General features: G+C 39.1%; 1 protein-coding gene and 1 long non-coding RNA gene across 2 annotated transcripts in view; both read right to left on the bottom strand.

The window, feature by feature from the left end:
- Window positions 1–99: 99 nt before the first annotated feature.
- The window catches only part of LOC128225682 (uncharacterized), a 34276-nt gene continuing 14085 nt past the window's right edge, over window positions 100–20290 (bottom strand). The window contains 47 exon segments of the mRNA XM_052935591.1: window positions 100–978; window positions 1355–1543; window positions 1868–2035; window positions 2246–2413; window positions 2636–2797; window positions 2997–3164; window positions 3382–3549; window positions 3698–3862; window positions 4097–4432; window positions 4628–4795; window positions 5075–5236; window positions 5990–6169; window positions 6330–6497; window positions 6730–6891; window positions 7102–7263; window positions 7425–7592; window positions 7769–7936; window positions 8150–8320; window positions 8515–8539; window positions 8571–8677; window positions 8809–8976; window positions 9149–9316; window positions 9549–9713; window positions 9888–10052; window positions 10189–10356; window positions 10555–10722; window positions 10830–10997; window positions 11183–11344; window positions 11456–11623; window positions 11764–11931; window positions 12079–12246; window positions 12391–12555; window positions 13569–13596; window positions 13598–13737; window positions 14006–14173; window positions 14322–14489; window positions 14571–14733; window positions 14940–15061; window positions 15558–15725; window positions 16586–16753; window positions 17109–17231; window positions 17854–18021; window positions 18120–18281; window positions 19000–19167; window positions 19324–19491; window positions 19799–19913; window positions 19945–19967. Of these exon segments, the coding sequence (XP_052791551.1) occupies window positions 218–978; window positions 1355–1543; window positions 1868–2035; window positions 2246–2413; window positions 2636–2797; window positions 2997–3164; window positions 3382–3549; window positions 3698–3862; window positions 4097–4432; window positions 4628–4795; window positions 5075–5236; window positions 5990–6169; window positions 6330–6497; window positions 6730–6891; window positions 7102–7263; window positions 7425–7592; window positions 7769–7936; window positions 8150–8320; window positions 8515–8539; window positions 8571–8677; window positions 8809–8976; window positions 9149–9316; window positions 9549–9713; window positions 9888–10052; window positions 10189–10356; window positions 10555–10722; window positions 10830–10997; window positions 11183–11344; window positions 11456–11623; window positions 11764–11931; window positions 12079–12246; window positions 12391–12555; window positions 13569–13596; window positions 13598–13737; window positions 14006–14173; window positions 14322–14489; window positions 14571–14733; window positions 14940–15061; window positions 15558–15725; window positions 16586–16753; window positions 17109–17231; window positions 17854–18021; window positions 18120–18281; window positions 19000–19167; window positions 19324–19491; window positions 19799–19913; window positions 19945–19967 (7979 nt within the window). The 3' untranslated portion in view covers window positions 100–217.
- LOC128227555 (uncharacterized) lies at window positions 16127–17099 on the bottom strand. The gene is made up of 3 exons (XR_008259832.1): window positions 17063–17099; window positions 16586–16753; window positions 16127–16165 (listed from the first exon to the last, which is right to left on the bottom strand). It is a non-coding gene; the product is annotated as an uncharacterized LOC128227555 (long non-coding RNA).

Below are 20290 nucleotides of genomic sequence, written 5' to 3'. Positions count from 1 at the left end.
AATAAATTTATTTATCGTAACTTATACATATAAATAACTACCTTACAACGGAAACGAATCTAGCTTAAAAAATCCATATAATTTTATATATTATGCACATCTTTAATAACATAATAACAACGTTTACACTACGAAACAAAAACCCTATAATGGAGAGGTCTCACGGTGGAAATATATAACGTCCGCATCTCACAGCATACACTATAGTTAGATTGGATTAAACGTCCATTTCGGGTATGTCATGGTCTAGCTGTGTGATTGTGTGGTGACTTTGCGAAGGTGACCGGTAAACATGTCGGAGACTTGCGTCCTTGTCGATCAGATCACTCATTTTCTTCCGGGGACGCCGAACTTGAGCGACTGGTTGTTTAGTTGGGTCTGTATGCTTACGCCTCGATTCTGCCTTTAATGTCTCCTCGTCTCGAGGTGTAAGAATCTGTTCCGGTAGTGGGCTTCCGTCCCTGTACGTGCCTTCCTGGATAGGAACGAAAGGCGACAAACGGCCACCCTCGCTCCCTAGTGGCGACTGCCGTGCCATTATTTTCCGGTCTTTTTTCTTCACGCTGGCGGCGTCTATCTTAATCTTAGGCACCTCCACAGCGGTTTTTCTTTTTTGAAGGGATGAATTGTCCCTGTGTGTTAAAACTTGTTGCGGTAGTGACAAAAAGGAATCAAATGTTGACTCCCTCGATCTGACAGCGGAAAATCCTGACGGTGAGCGGTGGTCGAAAACGCCAGCTGGAGGGCGCTGGACCTCAATATTGCGTGTGCTTAGGGGACCCGGCGATGGCGTCATAATACTGCTCATTGTTATTTCTCTCTGTGCAGCTAGCGGAGCAAGCGAGGACTCAGCTCGACCCATGTCGGTAACGTGGCGTACATGACTGACCGGAGCTTTGGACGGCGATATCGTTCCTTTGTCAATATCGCTGAATATCCAGTTTCCGTCTGGTGAGGTGGTTATTTGAGGCTGGGTAGCTGAAATAACGTATGTACATGTAGGTTTGTTATGATAACAACAGAACGCTATGAAATCAAAACAATTTACTCAGCAAATGGAATTTTACTACAAGTTCGCTTCATTTTTGTTATACTATGTTTTGTTGTGTACAGAACATAGTTTAAACGATTTAATCAAATAATAGATACAGTAAGTGAAATTCGACCGCAGTGATTTAAATATGACTGCGATAAAGCGAGTTTTCGATAAACAATATCGACACAAGCGGAAATATTTTTAATAAAAACAAAAGGAATTAATACGGGACAGGGACAAGTCCGACAGTAACAGAGTTCGACATAACGGCGTTCGACTGCAGTCAAGAACTATTGAGTATTAAACAGTGCGATTTACCTTTCGAGTACAAGCCAGACTTGCCTCCCCCGACGCCCTTCCACAGTCGCCAGTATCTCCAGGCAAAGTATCCTAGGATTACCGCGGCAATGAGCGCCAGGCCAAACATTACTCCTAGACCGATGGCGGCTCCGCTGTTGCATTCGGTCGTCGTCGCCTCGCATGGATCCAGTGTGGAGGCAGCCGGGACTAGCAATTGTTGAATTGTTAGAATAAGTTGAAAAATATTTAAAACATCATATCAAATATCACAATGTTCATCAAACAGTGTGTATTCTGTTTCAGAATTTCATTTTTTTGTCAAATGTATCCCATGTTTTAGGATGACGAGCAAACCTAGTTTTCAAACTAAAAAGGTACCAACCGCTTATAACAAAATCATTGTTTAGCTGTTTAATAACACGAATAGATAATTGATCACAACACGAGTAAAGGCGTAAGTTGTGTTTTTTCTCCCAACGAAAAGAAAACAAAAGTTGTCCACAAAGGAAAAAAAACACTATATTATTTTACCACATGATGGCGGCACGCTGTCCCAGGAGCCATTACGGAGGCAGGAGCTGCTCGTTGCTCCTTCTAGCGTGTACCCGCTGGCACATGTGTATTCTGCTACAGAGAGGGAGCCGCTTGTCGTTACCTTGTACGACAGGCCTGTTCCAACCTGCAGCTGCTCGCAGCGTACTGGAAAACAGGACTAGAACACTCAATTTTGAACAAACTGACATACCATGGTCATGATCCACGTCGAATATATCACAAGCACGCTTTATATTGAGATTAAGTGTTGATTCCGACAACATTGATTTGGGTTACAGTAAAGCTTAAAGCGCTCGTATTACAAAAAAAAATGTAAACAGCAACAAGAAGAAATTGGTAAGCTTCATCCGTTACCGCATGTCGGAAGGTGGATATTCCATGATCCGTTAGAGCTACAGGTGACGTTTTGGCTGTCGGCGAGGGTAAACCACGGGTCACATAATACAACGGCTTGACTGATCACACCACTTGTCACTAAGGTCACGTTCATGTTACTCACAAGGTGCAGTTCCTCACATTGAACTGTAAGGATAATGTTGAAAAAACAATTGCTGAGTCTGTTTGCATTGAGTTAAACTTTTTTACTATGGCGAATTAAATAAGTTTTACTCAAGACCTGACAAGAGCCTATTTAAATATGTATCGTATACTTAACTACTGTCTGTACCCCTTGTCAAAATGAGACATACAGTTAAACAATTCAATGAACAGTGCCTAACTTATAAGAAATTGTTCAATCAGTACCACAAAAGGGATCCTCGTCAGTCCAAGCAGTACCGTCACTTTGGCAGACTCTCGTGGTTGGACCTGAGAGACTGTAGCCTGACTGACAGGAATACCTAGCCGTAAGCCCATCTGCAGAGATGATTGTTTCCCCATTTTGCAGAGACGGCGGAGGTTCACAAACTGTAAAACATAAAATTCACAAATAAAAACGATAAGAAGTGAGTTTGTGTTAACTTAACAATTTCCTGATACAAATCTAATATTTCATTTTCGCACAATGACAAATGTAACAAAATCAGCAATATAAACGTGTCATATACGGGCGAATACAACACATTAATGATATCATTATTATACAAAAAAATGTTAAACAGCCTACCACAATCAGGTACGTCGAAGTTCCAGGTTCCGTCAGCTCTGCAGTTAAGGGTTCCACTGCTGTCCAACACAAACCCTGCCGGACAGGTCACATTGGCAGAGGTCATCTCACCGTCTGTCATTATCGATACATCACCGACAGACGGGGGCGTCAATGTTTCACAAACCTCTGCAAAGGTGTTTGTATACATATAACTGAATGCAAACTGATAATTGCACCACTCGGTACGGAATTGCAGCGTTAAACGAACGCTTGAAAATCAGATTAGTCTTCTAACGAATATATATTTATCATTAACTATTAAACGTTACTATTATCAGTATTTTACAGTCCTTAGCTTAAAATTTCTCTGTAAAAACAAAAAAATAGAAAAAACTTAGCCTACCACATGTAGGCTGACTGGCATTCCATGTGCCGTCGGAGCGACAGCTAATGATTGTCTTCCCGCTCATTGTGTAACCAGGATCGCATTTAAACTCGGCGTACGTTCGTTCACCGTCCGTAAACTGTATAACCTCAAGACCAGCCGTTGAAAACAATGTTCCACATATTACTGAAGTAATAAACATATTATTATGAAACCTAAAAATGAATAAACGTGAACGTCGATACGTTTTCACGGACGAAATGAAGTCTACAACCCAAATCAACCTTTCACCTTAATTAAAACTATATTACACGACGTTAAATGACAGTATTACCACAAGAAGGCTGCTGCTGGACGGAGGAGCCAGATGTTGCAGGAATACATTCTTGAGAAGGAACACCCTGGAGGGAAAAACCGACATCGCAGGTGTATGATACTTGGGATCCGTCAGCTGACACCATCATGTTGCCATTGGTGGGGGACACAAACCGGTCACACTCTGGAAAAGTAAACAGCTAACAATAAAATAATAATAAGTAGTAGTAGTAGTAGTAGTAGTAGTAGTAGTAGTAGTAGTAGTAGTAGTAGTAGTAGTACCATTATTATGATAATTCAAAAAGGATAGCCTGAAGCTCACAACTGTCAATGTGATTCATTTAAAGTTAAGAAAGGTCGAAGTACATCTTTGTGCATTAATTCATTGATAATATTAGAAAAAAGCAAAAAGTATTACCACACTTAGGTATGGATTTGTCCCATATTCCGGAGGAGTTACATTCCAATATTTCCGAGCCAGCCAAACTATATCCGTCCTCACATGAAAACGCAGCTGAAGTTAAACTCCCATTTGTGGTAATTGTAATATGACCGTTCAGGATCGTATCAATGGCAGAACATGCAACACACGTTGGTTCCGTAGCTGACCATGTTCCGTCCTCCCGACATGTCAGACGCTCGGTACCAGCCATCGTGTAATTGACGTCACACGAAAACGCACCTTCGCTAATGGTACCAGTGCTGGTTACATTAACGCTTCCATGACTGTCCAGTGTGAGAGCAGGGCATTCCACTGGAATGTGTTATTTATACGTAATATTATTTATTTAATTTGATATACTTCTTTAATTCTATTAAAAAGTACTTTGATGTAACGTCGACTAAACATTCGTACTAAGTTCACATAGTGAATTCAGACTAAACTCTATTTTTTGGAGAGTACAAAAAAACAACATTTCCAATATGCTTGATCAAACAGACCACTTACCGCAGTCAGGCAGACTTGCATTCCATGTACCATCCGGATTACACACAAGCATGTCTTCTCCACTGGCAGATGTACCGACATCACATGCCACTTCAACGGACGTCACTGAGCCGTTCGTAACCAGGGTTATATCCCCGTTCGAAAGAGTGGTCAGTTCAGGGCAAGAAACTGCAGATTTTCATACTAGACTGTTACAATATCGTCTCATGCACTACTCGAATAGAGTTTTTCTAATTTCCGAATTTTGAGGTGTTTATTACAATTTAATTACATCCATTCATACATATCAATCCTTTTTAATAATAAATCACATTGCAAAAAATGTCGTCTTAATTCAAATGTATGCAAAGCTTCTAAAATAGCTGTTCCTAAGGAGTTTTGGAATAATTTAGGAAACTATATCTTGTCTAATGTTTATTGGTTGAACAAGCACATTCAATTACCCACCACAGCTTGGTTCTGTGCCAGTCCAGCCTGTCCCGTCGGTGTTGCAAGACCTAATTCCAGCGCCATTGAGCGTGAAGCCAGTGTCACAAGTGTATGTCACCGACATGCCGTTTGCCGACAATGCCGCCGACCCATTGGATATCTGACCGGATGGGTTACATTCTGAAATTATAAATTCATCAGCATTATGTTTTAATTTTCACATTTAGCAGGTTTGACAAAGTGCACTTTATAAAAGATGCATTGGTAAAGGTAACAGCTTCTGTGCGCCAAACATCAGCGGATTTGGATGGGGAGGGGCGACGCGTATTCTTTTGGAAGGGGGCACACTTTCTTAGACGCGCTTCCAAAGTGCACACCCTCTAACGCCAAATTCACAGATTCCTTTACATTTGTAGTTTAAACCTGCATGTGATCATTTTGGCACTGATGTATCATCTTGTTTCCAAAATGAACAGAAGTCATAGGGAACCCTTTTTTCATTAAATAACTACATAAATCCTAACCGTCGCCTTAAGATCACACATATCGCAAAATACGGTAGTCCGTATTCCACTCCAGTGCAATACGGCCGTATTCCACTCTTGTGACGTCATGTCATAACAAGTATCGTTGCGCGATGTTAAAATGATGTCATCAAACAAAATAGTTCGTCGTTAAAATGACATTTATTATAAAAACATGTGACTTTTAAGTGATCTAACCAGCAATGTATATAATATAAGGGTTATTTGTGCTGCGTTTTGATCCGGGATGTCGTATTCGACTCTGGTGGATTTTTGCTGATTTTGATTTCACTCGGCTCGTGAAATCCAAATCTGCAAAAATCCACTCGAGTCGAAATCAACCTACCGGATCAAAACACAGTACTAATAACCCTAAATGATCTAATCAACGTATGTTAAATGTTCATACTGCACAGAGGTTGGTGGAAGTCCCAGAGTGCACTCAGACCGTCTTCTGCCTGGCATGTGAGGCTGGATCTGCCGTCAATGAAGTAACCGCTGGCACATGTGAACATTGCAACAGGGTTAGATCCATCCGTTGTAACGTTGACAAAGCCACTTGTTGGTGTGTCCAAGGCAGGACAGGAAACTGTAACAAGACAACAAGAGCGGATGGTAATTTGACTGTCAGATGCAAACCACATAAAAAGTAAGTGTATATATTACAGTATATAGATTACACAGATTTTTTTCTTTCCGCTTTCCAAAACACTTTGCAAAACATCCTTTTTCTTTTCAATAATATATACCACATATTGGTTGCTGAAAGTCCCACGATCCATCGTCTCGGCATTTGAGATTAGCCGCTCCGTATAGGGCATGTGTCGTCTCGCAAGTGAAAACCGCTGTTGTTGTCGTCCCGGACGCCTGTAGCTCCACTGTGCCCCCAGATACGGTGCCTAATGTCGCGCACGTAACTATTTAAATAAAAAAGTAAACTAATCAAATAAATCAAACTGATATTCAGAACAAAGTGTTTCTTACCCAATTAATATAGAAGCAAATAGTTAGTATGTTGATTATTCATTTGGAACTAGAGGAAAGCATAGCACTAATTTAAAAACAACTACATCTACAATCTAAAGTTGAAACAATAATAACACTGTGAACGTTTGTAACACAACTTCGAAATATTATTATTTCAGTTACCGCATGTTGGAGGAGACGTGTTCCATGTTCCATCACTTCGACAAGTGGCGATACTTGCACCAACTAACGTAGCCCCAACCTCACATGAAAATGTCGCCGAAGTCACAGTTTCATCGGAGGCCAATGCAATTGCTGCGGTAGTTGATAGCGGATCGCACAGAGCTGGCAAAATACAGCTTTGTATGAAACACATGAAGACATGATATATTCCTCTAAACTATGTTGATAGGCTACCGCAAATATAAACAAGATTGAACATGCAGTTTATATTAAACACAATATAATATTGATTTATTTGGCAAACTGTTTATATTATGATACAATCATGCCATTTATTATCTCGAGAAATATTTAAATCCATAGTTTACATACTGCAAGATGGAGGTGTATAGTCTGGGGTTGTTATTGCTGTAATGCAATCTATTGTAGTGTCTCCCGTCAGTGTGAAGCCTTCTCCACAAGTGTAACTAGCCTTAGTGCCGTCCGTGGAAATTGTCAAGTTCCCGTTCCGTGGTGAACTGAACACCTCACATTCTGTCAAAAAGACATGTATCAATGTAAGGGCTGACGAATGATACCGTTTCTTTGGCTCAGTATTGAATATTTGTCAACATATTCATATCTACATAAAACTTCAGGGTTTATTATTGATGCGTTTTAAAACCATGATTTTTAAAACTATTTAAACGCATTACCACAAGAGGGTGAATCATCCGACCACGTTCCGTCCGGACGACAGGTAATTGTCGACTGTCCAATCAGGGTGTAACCGCTGTCACAACTGAATGATACTTTTGCCTGGTTGTCTTCATTAAACGAATCCGAAAAGCCGTTCTTGGGGTCGTTAAGCGAGGAACAATACACTGACAAAGTAAGAAATAAATATCGTTACAGTTGACTGGAAAGCATATATAATTTTTTTTGATTGCTTACAATACTATTTTCAAATTAGGTTGTGGGTGGTTTCCAAAGTTTCATAAATTCGAATGTCTTTGATACTTTTTCTGACATAAAAAGACAGGAAATATAAAATACTGACCACACTGAGGAAGTCCGGTTGTCCATGTGCCGTCTGGCTGACAGGAAACGATGGCATTATCACTCAGAGTATGCCCCAACTCACATTCGATAGTGAGAGCTGTTTCAGTACCATTGGTGGTATAAGAAACGCTCCCGTTTACCATGTCTTCTAGTGGCTCACATGGTACTTAAAAAAGTAAATAAAGTAAGTGAGTCAACCAGACTGTCGTTTGGTAATATGAACAGATATACATTTAAAAGGAAACATCTAGTAGAAGAGAAGACCTTCTTGAGCGTTGTCTTTAGAAAAAAAATGCATGAACATAACAATTTCAATTTTTATCGGAATTGTTCATTGCGAATATATAATGAAATCCTGGGTTTTTAAACACTGCATTACCACATGTAGGAGGATCAGATAGCTCCCACGTTCCATCTTCAAGACATCTGGACTCGCTGACGCCAGATGCTGAGTATCCAACATCGCAGAAATACTGCACGTGTGTGACGGTACCATTCGTGCTTAATAATACATTACCCGAGTCTGGCGATGCCAGATCACCACATTTTACTGAAATGCAGATGTACACAAGTGACACATAAGCACATGCCGATTGGAAGACACGTTTTAAAGAAAAGAGTATTATTTAAATTACCACTTTGATTAAGACTTTTATTTCATGTACACCGTCTATTGCATTTGTACAAAAAAGATACTTACACAATACAGAAAAATACTTTCAAAGTATAAATAATGATTCTTACTACATGAAGGACTAGAGTCTGACCAGCCATCCCCGTAATTCACTACATGTCCTGACGGTCATTCCAGAAAGTGTATACCCCTCAATACACGAGTACTCGAGCACACTGCCGTTTTCCCTTACCTGGTAAGCGCCGTTTGAAATGCTAGTTGGCATAACGCACTCTGTGAAAAAAATTGGTGAGCTTTGGTGATGTTTCGAAAACATAATAAAACAAATAAAAATGTAAAACAAACATATGATACACACTGTGTATTCAAAATAATTTGAACCAAGGCGGAATAACCTAACTTACTGCAAACAGGACTATCTTCACTCCATAGTCCAGACGTATTGCACAAAATTACATCAGCTCCCTCGAGATAATATCCAGACGCACACACAAATGCAGCTTCCATGGTTAATCCGTCAGTGCTTGCGTCGACGCTGCCGCTTGCAGGATCAACAAGGCTTGGACATTGCACTACAAAAAAAACGGTTTATCTTGCTACAGCAAACATAAAACTTAAATTTTACATTTCGACACATGCAGTAGGTGTTTGAGAAAATTGTCCAATTGCAATAAGGATTACTGGAAATGTATTAGAAATCCCTGTTTAAAATATTCCTTCGAACGCAAATGAAAAACTCAATACCACATGAGGGTGTCTGGAAATCCCAAGTCTGATCCGTACGACATGTCAGAATGGAGGATCCAAGAATGCTGTACCCAATGTTACAACTAAAGCTGGCAATTGTAACACCGCCTCTATAAATCTGCTCTAACACTGCTCCCTCTGGTGCATAAAGGCCCGGGCATGACACTGCATGTGAAAAAAAATCTATTTCATTAATGGCTGACCTTCTTCATAAGGCTAAATTAAAAATATGTCTTGCCTTTTCCTTATGTTTTCTGGTCATGTACATGAGATGTGACTGTCATAGTAAATAATTAGAATGAAGTTAACCCACAATCAGATGATGAGAAGATCAACCTTATATAGCTAGTTTGAACTTACCATAAGAAGAGGGGCCATAAAAAGGAAGTGATCTTACCACAAGAAGGCGGGTCATTTGTCCATAAACCATCGCTACGGCACTGTGTACTAGATGACCCGACCAAAGTGTAACCGACATCACAAGTAAATTCCATGACGGTCGTCAACCCATCCGTACTGGCATTAGTAAATGCGTTGGTTGCTTGGAGCGTCGCACACCCCACTATAACAATAATTTATGTTCCAAGTAATAATAATACTCAAAGCATTTTTTCATCTTGCGTGTAATCATATAAAAGCCAGAAAAAACACGGAATCAACAGGGTTTCAGACCTGTTAAAATGAAAGGAAAACAACTTTAGATGTATTTTCTTATAACTTGTAGAAAAAGACATACCACAAGTCGGTGGGTCGTTGCCGGCAAGCTGAGCATCAACAGTTTCACAGACTTGTTGTGCCTCTCCACTGAGAGAGAATCCCTCTGCACAGGTATATGTGGCGCCTGTTCCGTTCTCCGAGATCTTCAGATCGCCGTTCAAGGGAGATTGGAATGATGAACACACTAAACAATATGTAACGTAGTAAGTAATGAGTACAGTAGAGAAAAGTAGTACTATGAACGAAACCATTTTAGATATCACATGGGAACTTTTCAGCGAATATATATATACATGTACATGTATATCAATGGTTTATACCGCATGTCGGGGTTGCTCCTTGCCATGACCCATCAGTCATGCAAATCAGATCTTCATCTCCAACCAAAGTATATTTATCCATACACGAAAAATTAACAGTCGTAGTTGTTCCGTTTGTAGTGATGACCCTGTCGGCGTTGTGGATACTTGCCAGCTCTAAGCACGGGACTGTAGTTCAATATTAAGTTTTAAGAAACTTGATAATAATAATAACTTTCCACGTGTTTAGTGCGAAACGTAAGAAATGAATTGACACAAATGTACACAAAGAAGCACTATTTTTAACTCAGATACGACTTTGAAGTAAATATGTTTATGTTTTGTTTAAATATACATCAGAGCAATGAAATGCAGGCTATACAGTACCACAAACTGGCGATTGATTTGACCACTGTCCATCTGACTGGCAAGACGAAAATGAAACACCGGCAAGTGTGAAGCCCACATCGCACCGATAGTCAACTATAGTATCAGTTCCGTTCGTACTCACGATATAACTTCCATTTGCCAAGGCGGCAATTTCAGGACAATACACTTAAACAAAGAATGGCAAAATAATAGATAAGCATTATAATATGAATGTATAACAATACATAAGATAATATCATATATATGTCTATACAAATACATTTTTGTCGTACCACAGGTTGGCACTTGCAGATCCCAAGAGCCATCGCTGAGACAGGTGGTGACGGATACTCCGGATACAGTGTTTCCTACATCGCAAGTGAAAGTCGCCAATGTCGCCTCACCATTAGTGGTAAAGTGGTATGTTCCGTTTTGAACAGAGCCCAATGGATCGCATGTAGCTAAAATAATTATAAAAATACTTTTGACAAGACATTATTACTTACAAACACATATAACTTCAAAAAGGAGAATACGTCTTATATTTCAAACCTTAAATCAATGTATTTGTTGACTGAAACATATGGCAAATATAATCACACATTTATCACAATATCATTGAATCATGAGGAAACATATTTCATACAACACTCCGGCTGTTCTCCCAGCCAGCCTGCCCCTGCGGTGTCACACATCTGTGAAGTATCGCCGAACATGGAGCTACCCACTTCACAACTGTAAGTCACCATTAGCCCATCCACAGATATGTTAAAACTTCCGAGGTTTAAAACGGGTGGTTCTTCACACTCTGAAATGTATATCATTACATCCATATATAACTTTTAAAGTGTATGTTTAGCAAAAACAATACGAACGTTATATATTTGCTATTTAACTACAAGTAAAGAACATAACTCACTGCAAATAGGAGCCACGTCTGACCAAAATCCGTTGGTTTGGCAGGTAAGGCTGTTCGTTCCATCCAAATAGTAGCCAGCAGCACACATATACGTAGCCTTGGTGGTTGTACCATCCGTTTCTAAATCAACTGTACCACTGTATGGGTCGGTCAGGGTTGGGCAAGAAACTAATGAAAAAACAGAAGTGTATGACATCAACAAAGATGTACAGCACACACCATGGCTCAATATAACATCGAAACGTCCCTTTGAGATATGACGGACTAACTCACTAAAAAATTGATACCAAGAAATCAAAACTACTAACCACACACTCCAGGTTCGAGATTCCAAGATCCATCTGCTCGACATGTAAGATTCCTTGCACCATTCAAACTGTATCCAGTGTTACACAACACAGATACCCTAGTCACCGTACCATCCGTTGAGTAACTTAGCGTTCCGCCCGCCGGCTGCGTCAGAGGATTGCACGAAACTAGACAATAACATTATAACATAAGCACATCATTGTCGTTATATACGTCATCATCCATTAATATCAAAGGTTCACAACGAAATTGAATTTTGAATAAAGCATGTTTACCATACATTTTCATCTGAGTATCGTAATTGAATTACTTACCACACTCAGGAGCTTGGAAATCCCAGGATCCATCGCTCCGACAGGAAATATCTGAGTCTCCCTGTAGCGTGTATCCCTCACCGCATGTAAACCTTGCTATCGTTGTTACGCCGTCAGTAGAAATATTTACTGATCCACCGGAAACGAAGTCCAGTGTCGAGCAAGGTACTGTAATAAAGCTCAATGCAATTTATAATAACCACCCTAGAGAGCAATCGTTAGTATTTTACGCTGTTATATCATACAAGTTTACGAATAGTTTAAACTTACACACAATAAAACTATAATTCAAGTACAACAATGTTTTCTCACCACATGTTGGAGGTAGGCTTCCAGACAATAAGTCCTCGACACTGCCACACTGTTGCATCGTCTGTCCATTGAGCGCATATCCATCACCACAGGTGTACGTTGCAGTCGTGCCGTCAGCAGATATTTGAATGCCTCCATTTGTCGGCATTTGAAAGGACGAACATACTGCGAAAACGTGAAAATCACATTATGCAAGCTTGTTTAAGGCATTACAAATTAAGTAGTATGTAACTGTATTACTATTCGGTGAGTATGAAAGACATTTGGTAATATTTCTATGGAATGTCGGAAAAAAATTGTCAAGGTTAGACACACTGAGTTCTAGTGTTTCATGACCCAAAACTCCATAATGAAAAAAAATACACTTACGAACTAAACATTTAAAAAAGTGAGTAAATGTAACGTTCTATAGAAGAAAAATAAAATCGGTTGAACGTAACCACTATGTATTTGATTAAGTGACCACATCCGGTATGGACGTTCAAACGATGCGACGAAACTGCAAACGAAACAGTAAATCATGTATACCTAGCATGTTTGGAATGTTTTTATAATCAATAACCATTCAGATTTAAAACCTATAAAGATGAAAAGTAACCAATGGTCTGAGATGGTATAACCATGCTTTGATTCACGTTCATGTGCTAAAACACATGTAACACTGAGCAGTCACTTCCTAATTGATGTAATTTGCCATTGAAGATAAAAGAAAATATCTATCATTGTATAAATAAGATAGAGTATTAACTAGTAGCAAATGTAAGCATATGTGTTAAGTCATCATTTGTTCAATTGAGTTGTGTCATTTGGTTAATTTGGCATAATGTCGTCGATGAATTTAGATTTTGGATTTTCCAGCGCGGTTTTACAAGTAACATCTTTCATTTTAGAATCTATCGTTCATGACTTTCACTGACAGAAGATGTTAGATTGAAACATAGATGTCAACCATTTATTTGAGTATGTGTTTACGAGTATGTATGTATAAGTAAGTGTAACTAGTTCAAGGAGCGATTTGACTTGTTTCCATAGAATTTCCCGGCCGGTAACAATTGCCAGGTAAAGTATTGCTAATTAATAAACAAATATTAACCGTTAACGTACTTATAAAAGTAACGACATCCTTCTCTGGAATGAAATATATACTCAATCACTATTAGCAATATACGTTGACCTACCGCAAACAGGAATGTTGTCTGCCCACTGAGCCGTCACTTGCACAATACAAAACTTCGTCTCCTACGAGTGTATAGTCGGCATCACAAGAGTATATCGCACTTGTTTCGAGTCCGTTTGAACGTATCGTAAAGTTACCGTTCTCAACAACAGCTGGTGGTAGGCATGTAACTAAAGATGATTTAATTATAAAGCACATGTTATACAGCAAGAATATTCTACATAACAGCATAAATAACACCCCAATATCGTCTTCATTCATATCATATTGCAATCAAAAAATGTTCCAGTCTTAAAACAAACACTAAAGACGGTTTCAGTCTTGGTCAAACATTAAATTAATGATCACACCAGTTAATAAATTAATGAACAATCCTATTACCATTTTACTACATTTAAATAGTGTTGATAAATAAAGTGCACTCGTAAAACTACTCACCACAAAACGGTTGACTGGATGACCACACTCCAGAGTCAGAACACGAAAGAATAGCTGTTCCAACTAGGGTAAAACCGAGATCACATCTGTGCTCTCCCTTTGTCACAGTGCCATTGGAGCTCATGGATAGGCTCCCATTGTCTATTGTATTTAATTCAGGGCAGGACACTAAAACACAAACCAAGTGAATTTAAAAGTAAGAACATGTGTTTTCATAGAAAACGACTATTTGAGCGGTTAAATAATTCACAAAAGATTAACATCTTTGCAATCAACACAAGGAACAATAATTATTTCCAAACACAGAAATATGTACCACATATTGGTTGTTGAAGATCCCAAGAGCCGTCTGGTGAACAAGAGGCAACAGCATCACCAGCTAGAGTATGACCAACACCACATGTAAAGGTAGCTGACGTAGTTTCACCGTCCGTATTGAGATTGACTGAACCATCGGTTATGCTTGTAAGTAGGTCGCAGACGACTACAAAAGAAACACGTAATTATTGTTTCATCTCAAGTACATGCTGTAAATATATGGTTCTCGCGTCGTCAGAAAACATACCGCACTCCGGTTGTGTGTCTAGCCAGCCTGTTCCCTCGGAGTCACATATCTGGGACGTGTTTCCGACCAATTGAGCTGCTAACATCACAACTGTAAGTAACAGTTTGTCCGTCACCGGAGATTGAGTAGGATCCGTTCTGTATTGCGGGTGGAGCTTCACATTCTGTCAAAAAGATCGTTAAAGTACACGGTTAGAAATTCCTATCAGTACAGATAAGTGTATGTTTTTTCTTGATTAATAAAAACTTATTAAAGGTCATAAATATGTTTTGTGCTTGCAAGCATTTTGTGGCAAATGACAAAAAACGGGACGGGTTACTCACTGCAAACAGGTGGTTGATCAGACCAAGTACCATCGGTCTGGCAAACTGTTTCACTTGATCCATCAAGATAGTACCCGGAGTTGCATGCATAGGTTGCCATGGTAACATAACCATTCGTCATAATGGAAAGCGTGCCACTGTCAGGGTTTTCAAAGCTTGGGCATTTCACTAAAATACGGAATTTTGAGTTTTAAAAATACAAGCAAAATTGACAATGTAATTTCAACGGATTACTAAAATTACCCATAGACATATGAATGGTTGAAATTGTTATTTTCTTTCTTGTTCATATTCAATTGCAAATAGAAAAGCTGACCACATGTTCCAGGCAGAATATTCCAAGACCCATCTGAGCGGCATGTAAGATACTGTGCACCATTCAACGTTGATCCAACGTCACATATTACAGTAACTGTTGAGACTGTCCCATCCGTGGAATAAATTAGAGAACCGCCAGATGGCTGAGCTAGAGAGCTGCATGACACTAGAAAACAAGCAGGAAAATCAAACATTATTTTTTAAAGCTAACACTGTGTAATTTAACACAAGTTATTCGATACAACGATACAACGGGACCAGAATATAACTCAGTCATGTTTGAAGGTTAAACACAATGAAGAACACACGAAGGACCATAATATTAATACCACACCACAATACTTACCGCAATCTGGAGCCTGCAGGTCCCATGATCCATCACTCCGGCAGGTGATCTCCGAGTCTCCCTGTAATGTATACCCCTCTTCGCACGTAAACGTTGCTGTTGTCGTGACGCCGTCGGTGGAAATATTCACATTACCCCCAGAAACGTAATCCAGCGTTGAGCAAGTTACTTGAATATAAGAATTCACGTAGGCATTACCGATGTATTGAAAAGCTGATTTACAAGTTTTACGTTTTAAAAGTATTATGAAGTACATAAAAATATTTATAACGCAAACTGATGCACGCCGAATTAGTCTTACCCGAAGGTAAAATCAGGTAAACCAACCACGTTAAATGGAACAAAACAGTTTAAACATCCCGTATTTAGAATGTACTTAGGATGATGCAGGATTAATATTTTCTTACATTTTGAATTATCATCAAAAATCAAAAAGTATTACCACAAGAATGGAGATGAGTTTCCGGCCAGTACATCCTCAACACTTCCACATTGTTGGAGCGCTACTCCGCTTAGCGTATACCCTTCGCCACATGTGTACGTTGCCGTAGTTCCGGCATCGGATATTTCAATGTCTCCGTTTGTCGGCGTGTGAAAGGCAGAACAAACTGTAAATAAAAATGTAACCCTGTTCCGTTTAATATAAAGCGTTCCCCATTGCAAATACAAAGGGATAAGCCCTGACGCCAAACATTGTACCGATGCAACATGATTATTAAATACGGAGACACAAATTGTACGTACATAATAACACAGGCATACCACACATGAAAATATATAAATAATTTTATGGTATTATCGCCATGGAACGGTTAATATTTTATACTATGTTACAGGTTGTGGTTTGATTAAATGCTTTTCTTGTAGATTCTATAACTTCCCTGGATTTTGTTTGTCAAGTCAACTATACACGATTCGCAATGCTCTGTGGACGTTACTTCTTAAGAACGTTATAAGCATGGAGAAAACAAAACATCCAAACTTAGTTATGACCGAATTGTATTATTATTTTCTCTATAATGACCTACCGCAAGTAGGCATGTTGACCGTCCATGAGCCATCATTTCCACAATACTGGACGTCGTCTCCAACGAGGGTATAGTCAGATTGACACGAATAGTTTGCGGTTGTCTGTTGCCCATCGGTACTTATCACAAAGTTACCGTTTTCCAAAATAGTTGGCTGCTGACATGCAACTACAACATAATACATTTTGTTAAGAAGAAGCAGTTTAAAGAAATAAAAACAAAACGATTTACGGCTAACTTTTCCAAATAACACCAACAATTGTGCACACAATCATTTATTATTAACTTAGATTGCAATAACAGTCATGATTTTTTTCTGGTGCTCAAAATTAATCTTGCATTGAAACAAGTATATGTCCTAAATAGTCTTTCAAAATCAAAGCAACCATATCATTTTCAATAACAAATAATTGCATTCAATACTTCAAATGACATGCATATACTAGTAGCTACCTTTAAAAACAAAGAACAACTCACCACAAACCGGCTGACTAGATGACCAAGATCCAGATTCAGAGCACACAAGGTGTGTCTGTCCCTACCAGTGTAAACCCAAGGTCACATGTGTGTTTCGCTAGCGTCAAAGTGCCATTGGAGCTCATCGTCATAGTCCCGTTGCCTATCACACTTAATCCAGAACAGGATACTGAAAGACGCGTTTATACAAATAGTGAAACTCAAACCTTGGAAAGTCACAACGTAATTAAAAAAAAGATGTTTTACAGGTTAAATCCGAACTACTTTGCTTCATCAAATGTTGGCATGACTCACTGTCGTATAATTTCTAGAACATCTTGGGCTAAATTCAGAGTGAATATCAGTATGTTACCTTCCTACCAGAGCCTCCATTATTTTGACCCATTAATCTGATAAATTTAACGATTTAAAAATAGTTATATCCTGCTAAAAATAAAACGCCGGGATACAGAAATACAGCGTGGAAATAGCCGAACAAGCAAGAACTCATACTCGGACCGCAATACAACTAATCTATTTTATGATATCGTCGTCATTCTGCTAAACATAGAGAGCATTGAGACAAAAAAAATGGTTATAAACGAAATGAATAGAAGTGGTTCTTTGGAGTCTGCGGTCTTAAGACTCCCTGCGCGCATGCGCAGATAGTCTTAAAACTTAAACGTAAGAACGCTACTGTTTTTAGAGATCCTAAAAGGATTACTGACAAAATTGCATACATTCGGTGAGAACAGATAACACCACATATATTCAGATTATATATTCCAAACAATCATGTATATTATACTTACCACACGATGGTTGCTGTATATCCCATGTGCCATCGGATTGACACGAAGCAACAGAAGCTCCTGCTAAAGTGTTCCCAACTTCACATGTAAATACAACCGACGTTGTTCGACCGTCCGTAGTGAGATTTATAAAACCATTTGCAAGGTTTGTCAGTGAATCACAGACGACTGCAAAATAAGGATTGTAAATTTCATTTTATCCAATGATAATTACTTGAAATAAATGCTCGATAAACATAACTTTTTCACACGTTCTCGAAACTTACAACACTCCGGTTGAGTGCCAAGCCAGCCTGCTCCCGCGGTGTCACACATCTGGGAGGTGTTGCCGACCAAAGCGCTGCCACTTTCACAACTGTAGGTGACAGTCTGTCCGTCGCTGGAGATTGTATAAGTGCCGTGTAATATTTGGGGCGGAGATTCACATTCTGAAATTATATTTAAAGTCGGTTAAGTGGTGTTAGGAAAATGTGCTAGCTGAATGGGTATAACCCGATGGTTATATGGAATGCATTTCTTGTAAGCTGGTGACCCTCAACGTCCTAAGTTTCTGAATATGTGAATCATACATATTGTAATGATAGACATGGGTAGCTCATCTAGTGTGGAAAGATTGTGCAGTGTATTTGTTAGGAACAAGTCGACATGTTATCACGCATGACTGAGTACCGATCAGAAAAAAAATGTGATAGTGACTGACAGGCACGAATTTTTCACAAATACAGAACCTGGTGCAGTGAGTTGTCATATGTAAATAGCATAAGGTCGTGTGGCACAACTTCGTTGAGGACTGTCGTGGAAAAGTGGCACTGGATTTCTGACATTGTGAATGTTTGTATTGGTTTATAGTGATAATGATGGAGCATACTTTTGGGTTTTTGTATTGGAAATATAATATGTCTTCCCGTTATATTACTTTTAAATTAATAGATTGCGCAATTTCGCCTTAGCAAAAACATGCCTAAAAATCAAAGAGCGCATAATAAAGTGTATGTATTGGTTAGCAATCATGCATTTGAGTTCTTTCAACATGACTTATATGTGTTCAATGGTGAACGATTTCCTACATGTGCATGACGTCTGAATATTGTACAGCAGTGTTTTATGGCAAACGAATCATATAAAACTACTGGTCAGTTTACTTACTGCAAACAGGGGGTTGGTCCGACCAGGAACCGTCGGTAAGGCAAACTATTTCACTGAGTCCATCCAAATCGTATCCAGATGCACAAACGTAATCTGCTACGGAAACAGATCCGTCCGTTGACATTGATAAAACGCCACTGCTAATGTCCTCAAGGTCAGGACATTTCACTGCAATTGCGAATTGTTGCAGAATAAACATTAAGCTATTTTAAGAGCGTTCATGTTAACTGTTGAAATGACAAATTCATTTAAGGTTTCATTTTGAAGTAAAAAATAATAAAACAATTAAGTTTTCAGTAGAGACAATTATCATAACTAACTGACCACATGTCCCCGGCTGAAAATTCCATGAACCATCTGCACGGCAGGTAAGATTCTGTGCTCCAAGAATGGTGTAGCCGTTGTTACAGGTAATTCCGGCATTTGTGACTGCGCCGTCTGTCGTATATTGTAGAATACCTCCAGTAGGTTGAGCCAGAGCGGAACATGGTACTGTAAAACAAAGCGCAAATGGTAATCACGTGTTAAACTAGATACATTTTCTTTTCGAATCCTATTTTAGGTTTTAGCGAAGCTTCGTGCATTTATTTCGGAAGAGTCTTCCTCATATGAACAGGGTGTTAAAACAAAGGTCTTAACAACAAGCCATATCATAAATAGATAAAAGTCGGTGATACATTTTCCTATGATAAAAGTAATTGTAGTTCAACATTTATAGGGCCACAGGTATGTACTCAGCGACGATGGTAATTTTGATTAAATCATTTATGTTTATGTTAGTTCCATTTTAATTCCTTACCGCATTCAGGGGCCTGAAAGTCCCAAGATCCGTCATTTCTGCAGACGATGTCTGCTTCACCCGTTAGCGTGTACCCTTCCCCGCATGTAAAAGTAGCCGAGGTGGTTTCGCCGTCAGTTTCTAAGCTTACGCTTCCGCCAGACTACGATGGCAATGGTTGAACATGTGACTGAAGAAATATATTAAATACAATTAGAGCTAGAGAGACAAACACAGTAGTCGAAATCTCAGACATAAAACCCTGTTTAGTTGCGCATGGCATGAGCCAGTAGGTACGTACTAACTCAATGTCAAGAACGAACCAGGGTGTGGTTCAGGATGCCCTCTCTATAGTTAAGACTTTAAATACTTTTTCAGATTGATGTTTTCTTTAAATCTGACCGATGCACACTTATAAATTGGTATACTTTAAATTCAGTACAATTCCTGCACTCAGAGAGAGAAAAGTTTCATTAATATCTCAGAAATTTAATATTTTTTTTGTTCGACCAT

The sequence above is a fragment of the Mya arenaria genome, chromosome 3, assembly GCF_026914265.1.
Source record: "Mya arenaria isolate MELC-2E11 chromosome 3, ASM2691426v1".
NCBI lineage: Eukaryota > Metazoa > Mollusca > Bivalvia > Myida > Myidae > Mya > Mya arenaria.
The sequence above is the reverse complement of the archived record's forward strand: the minus strand, read 5'-3'. Positions and strand labels throughout refer to the sequence as shown.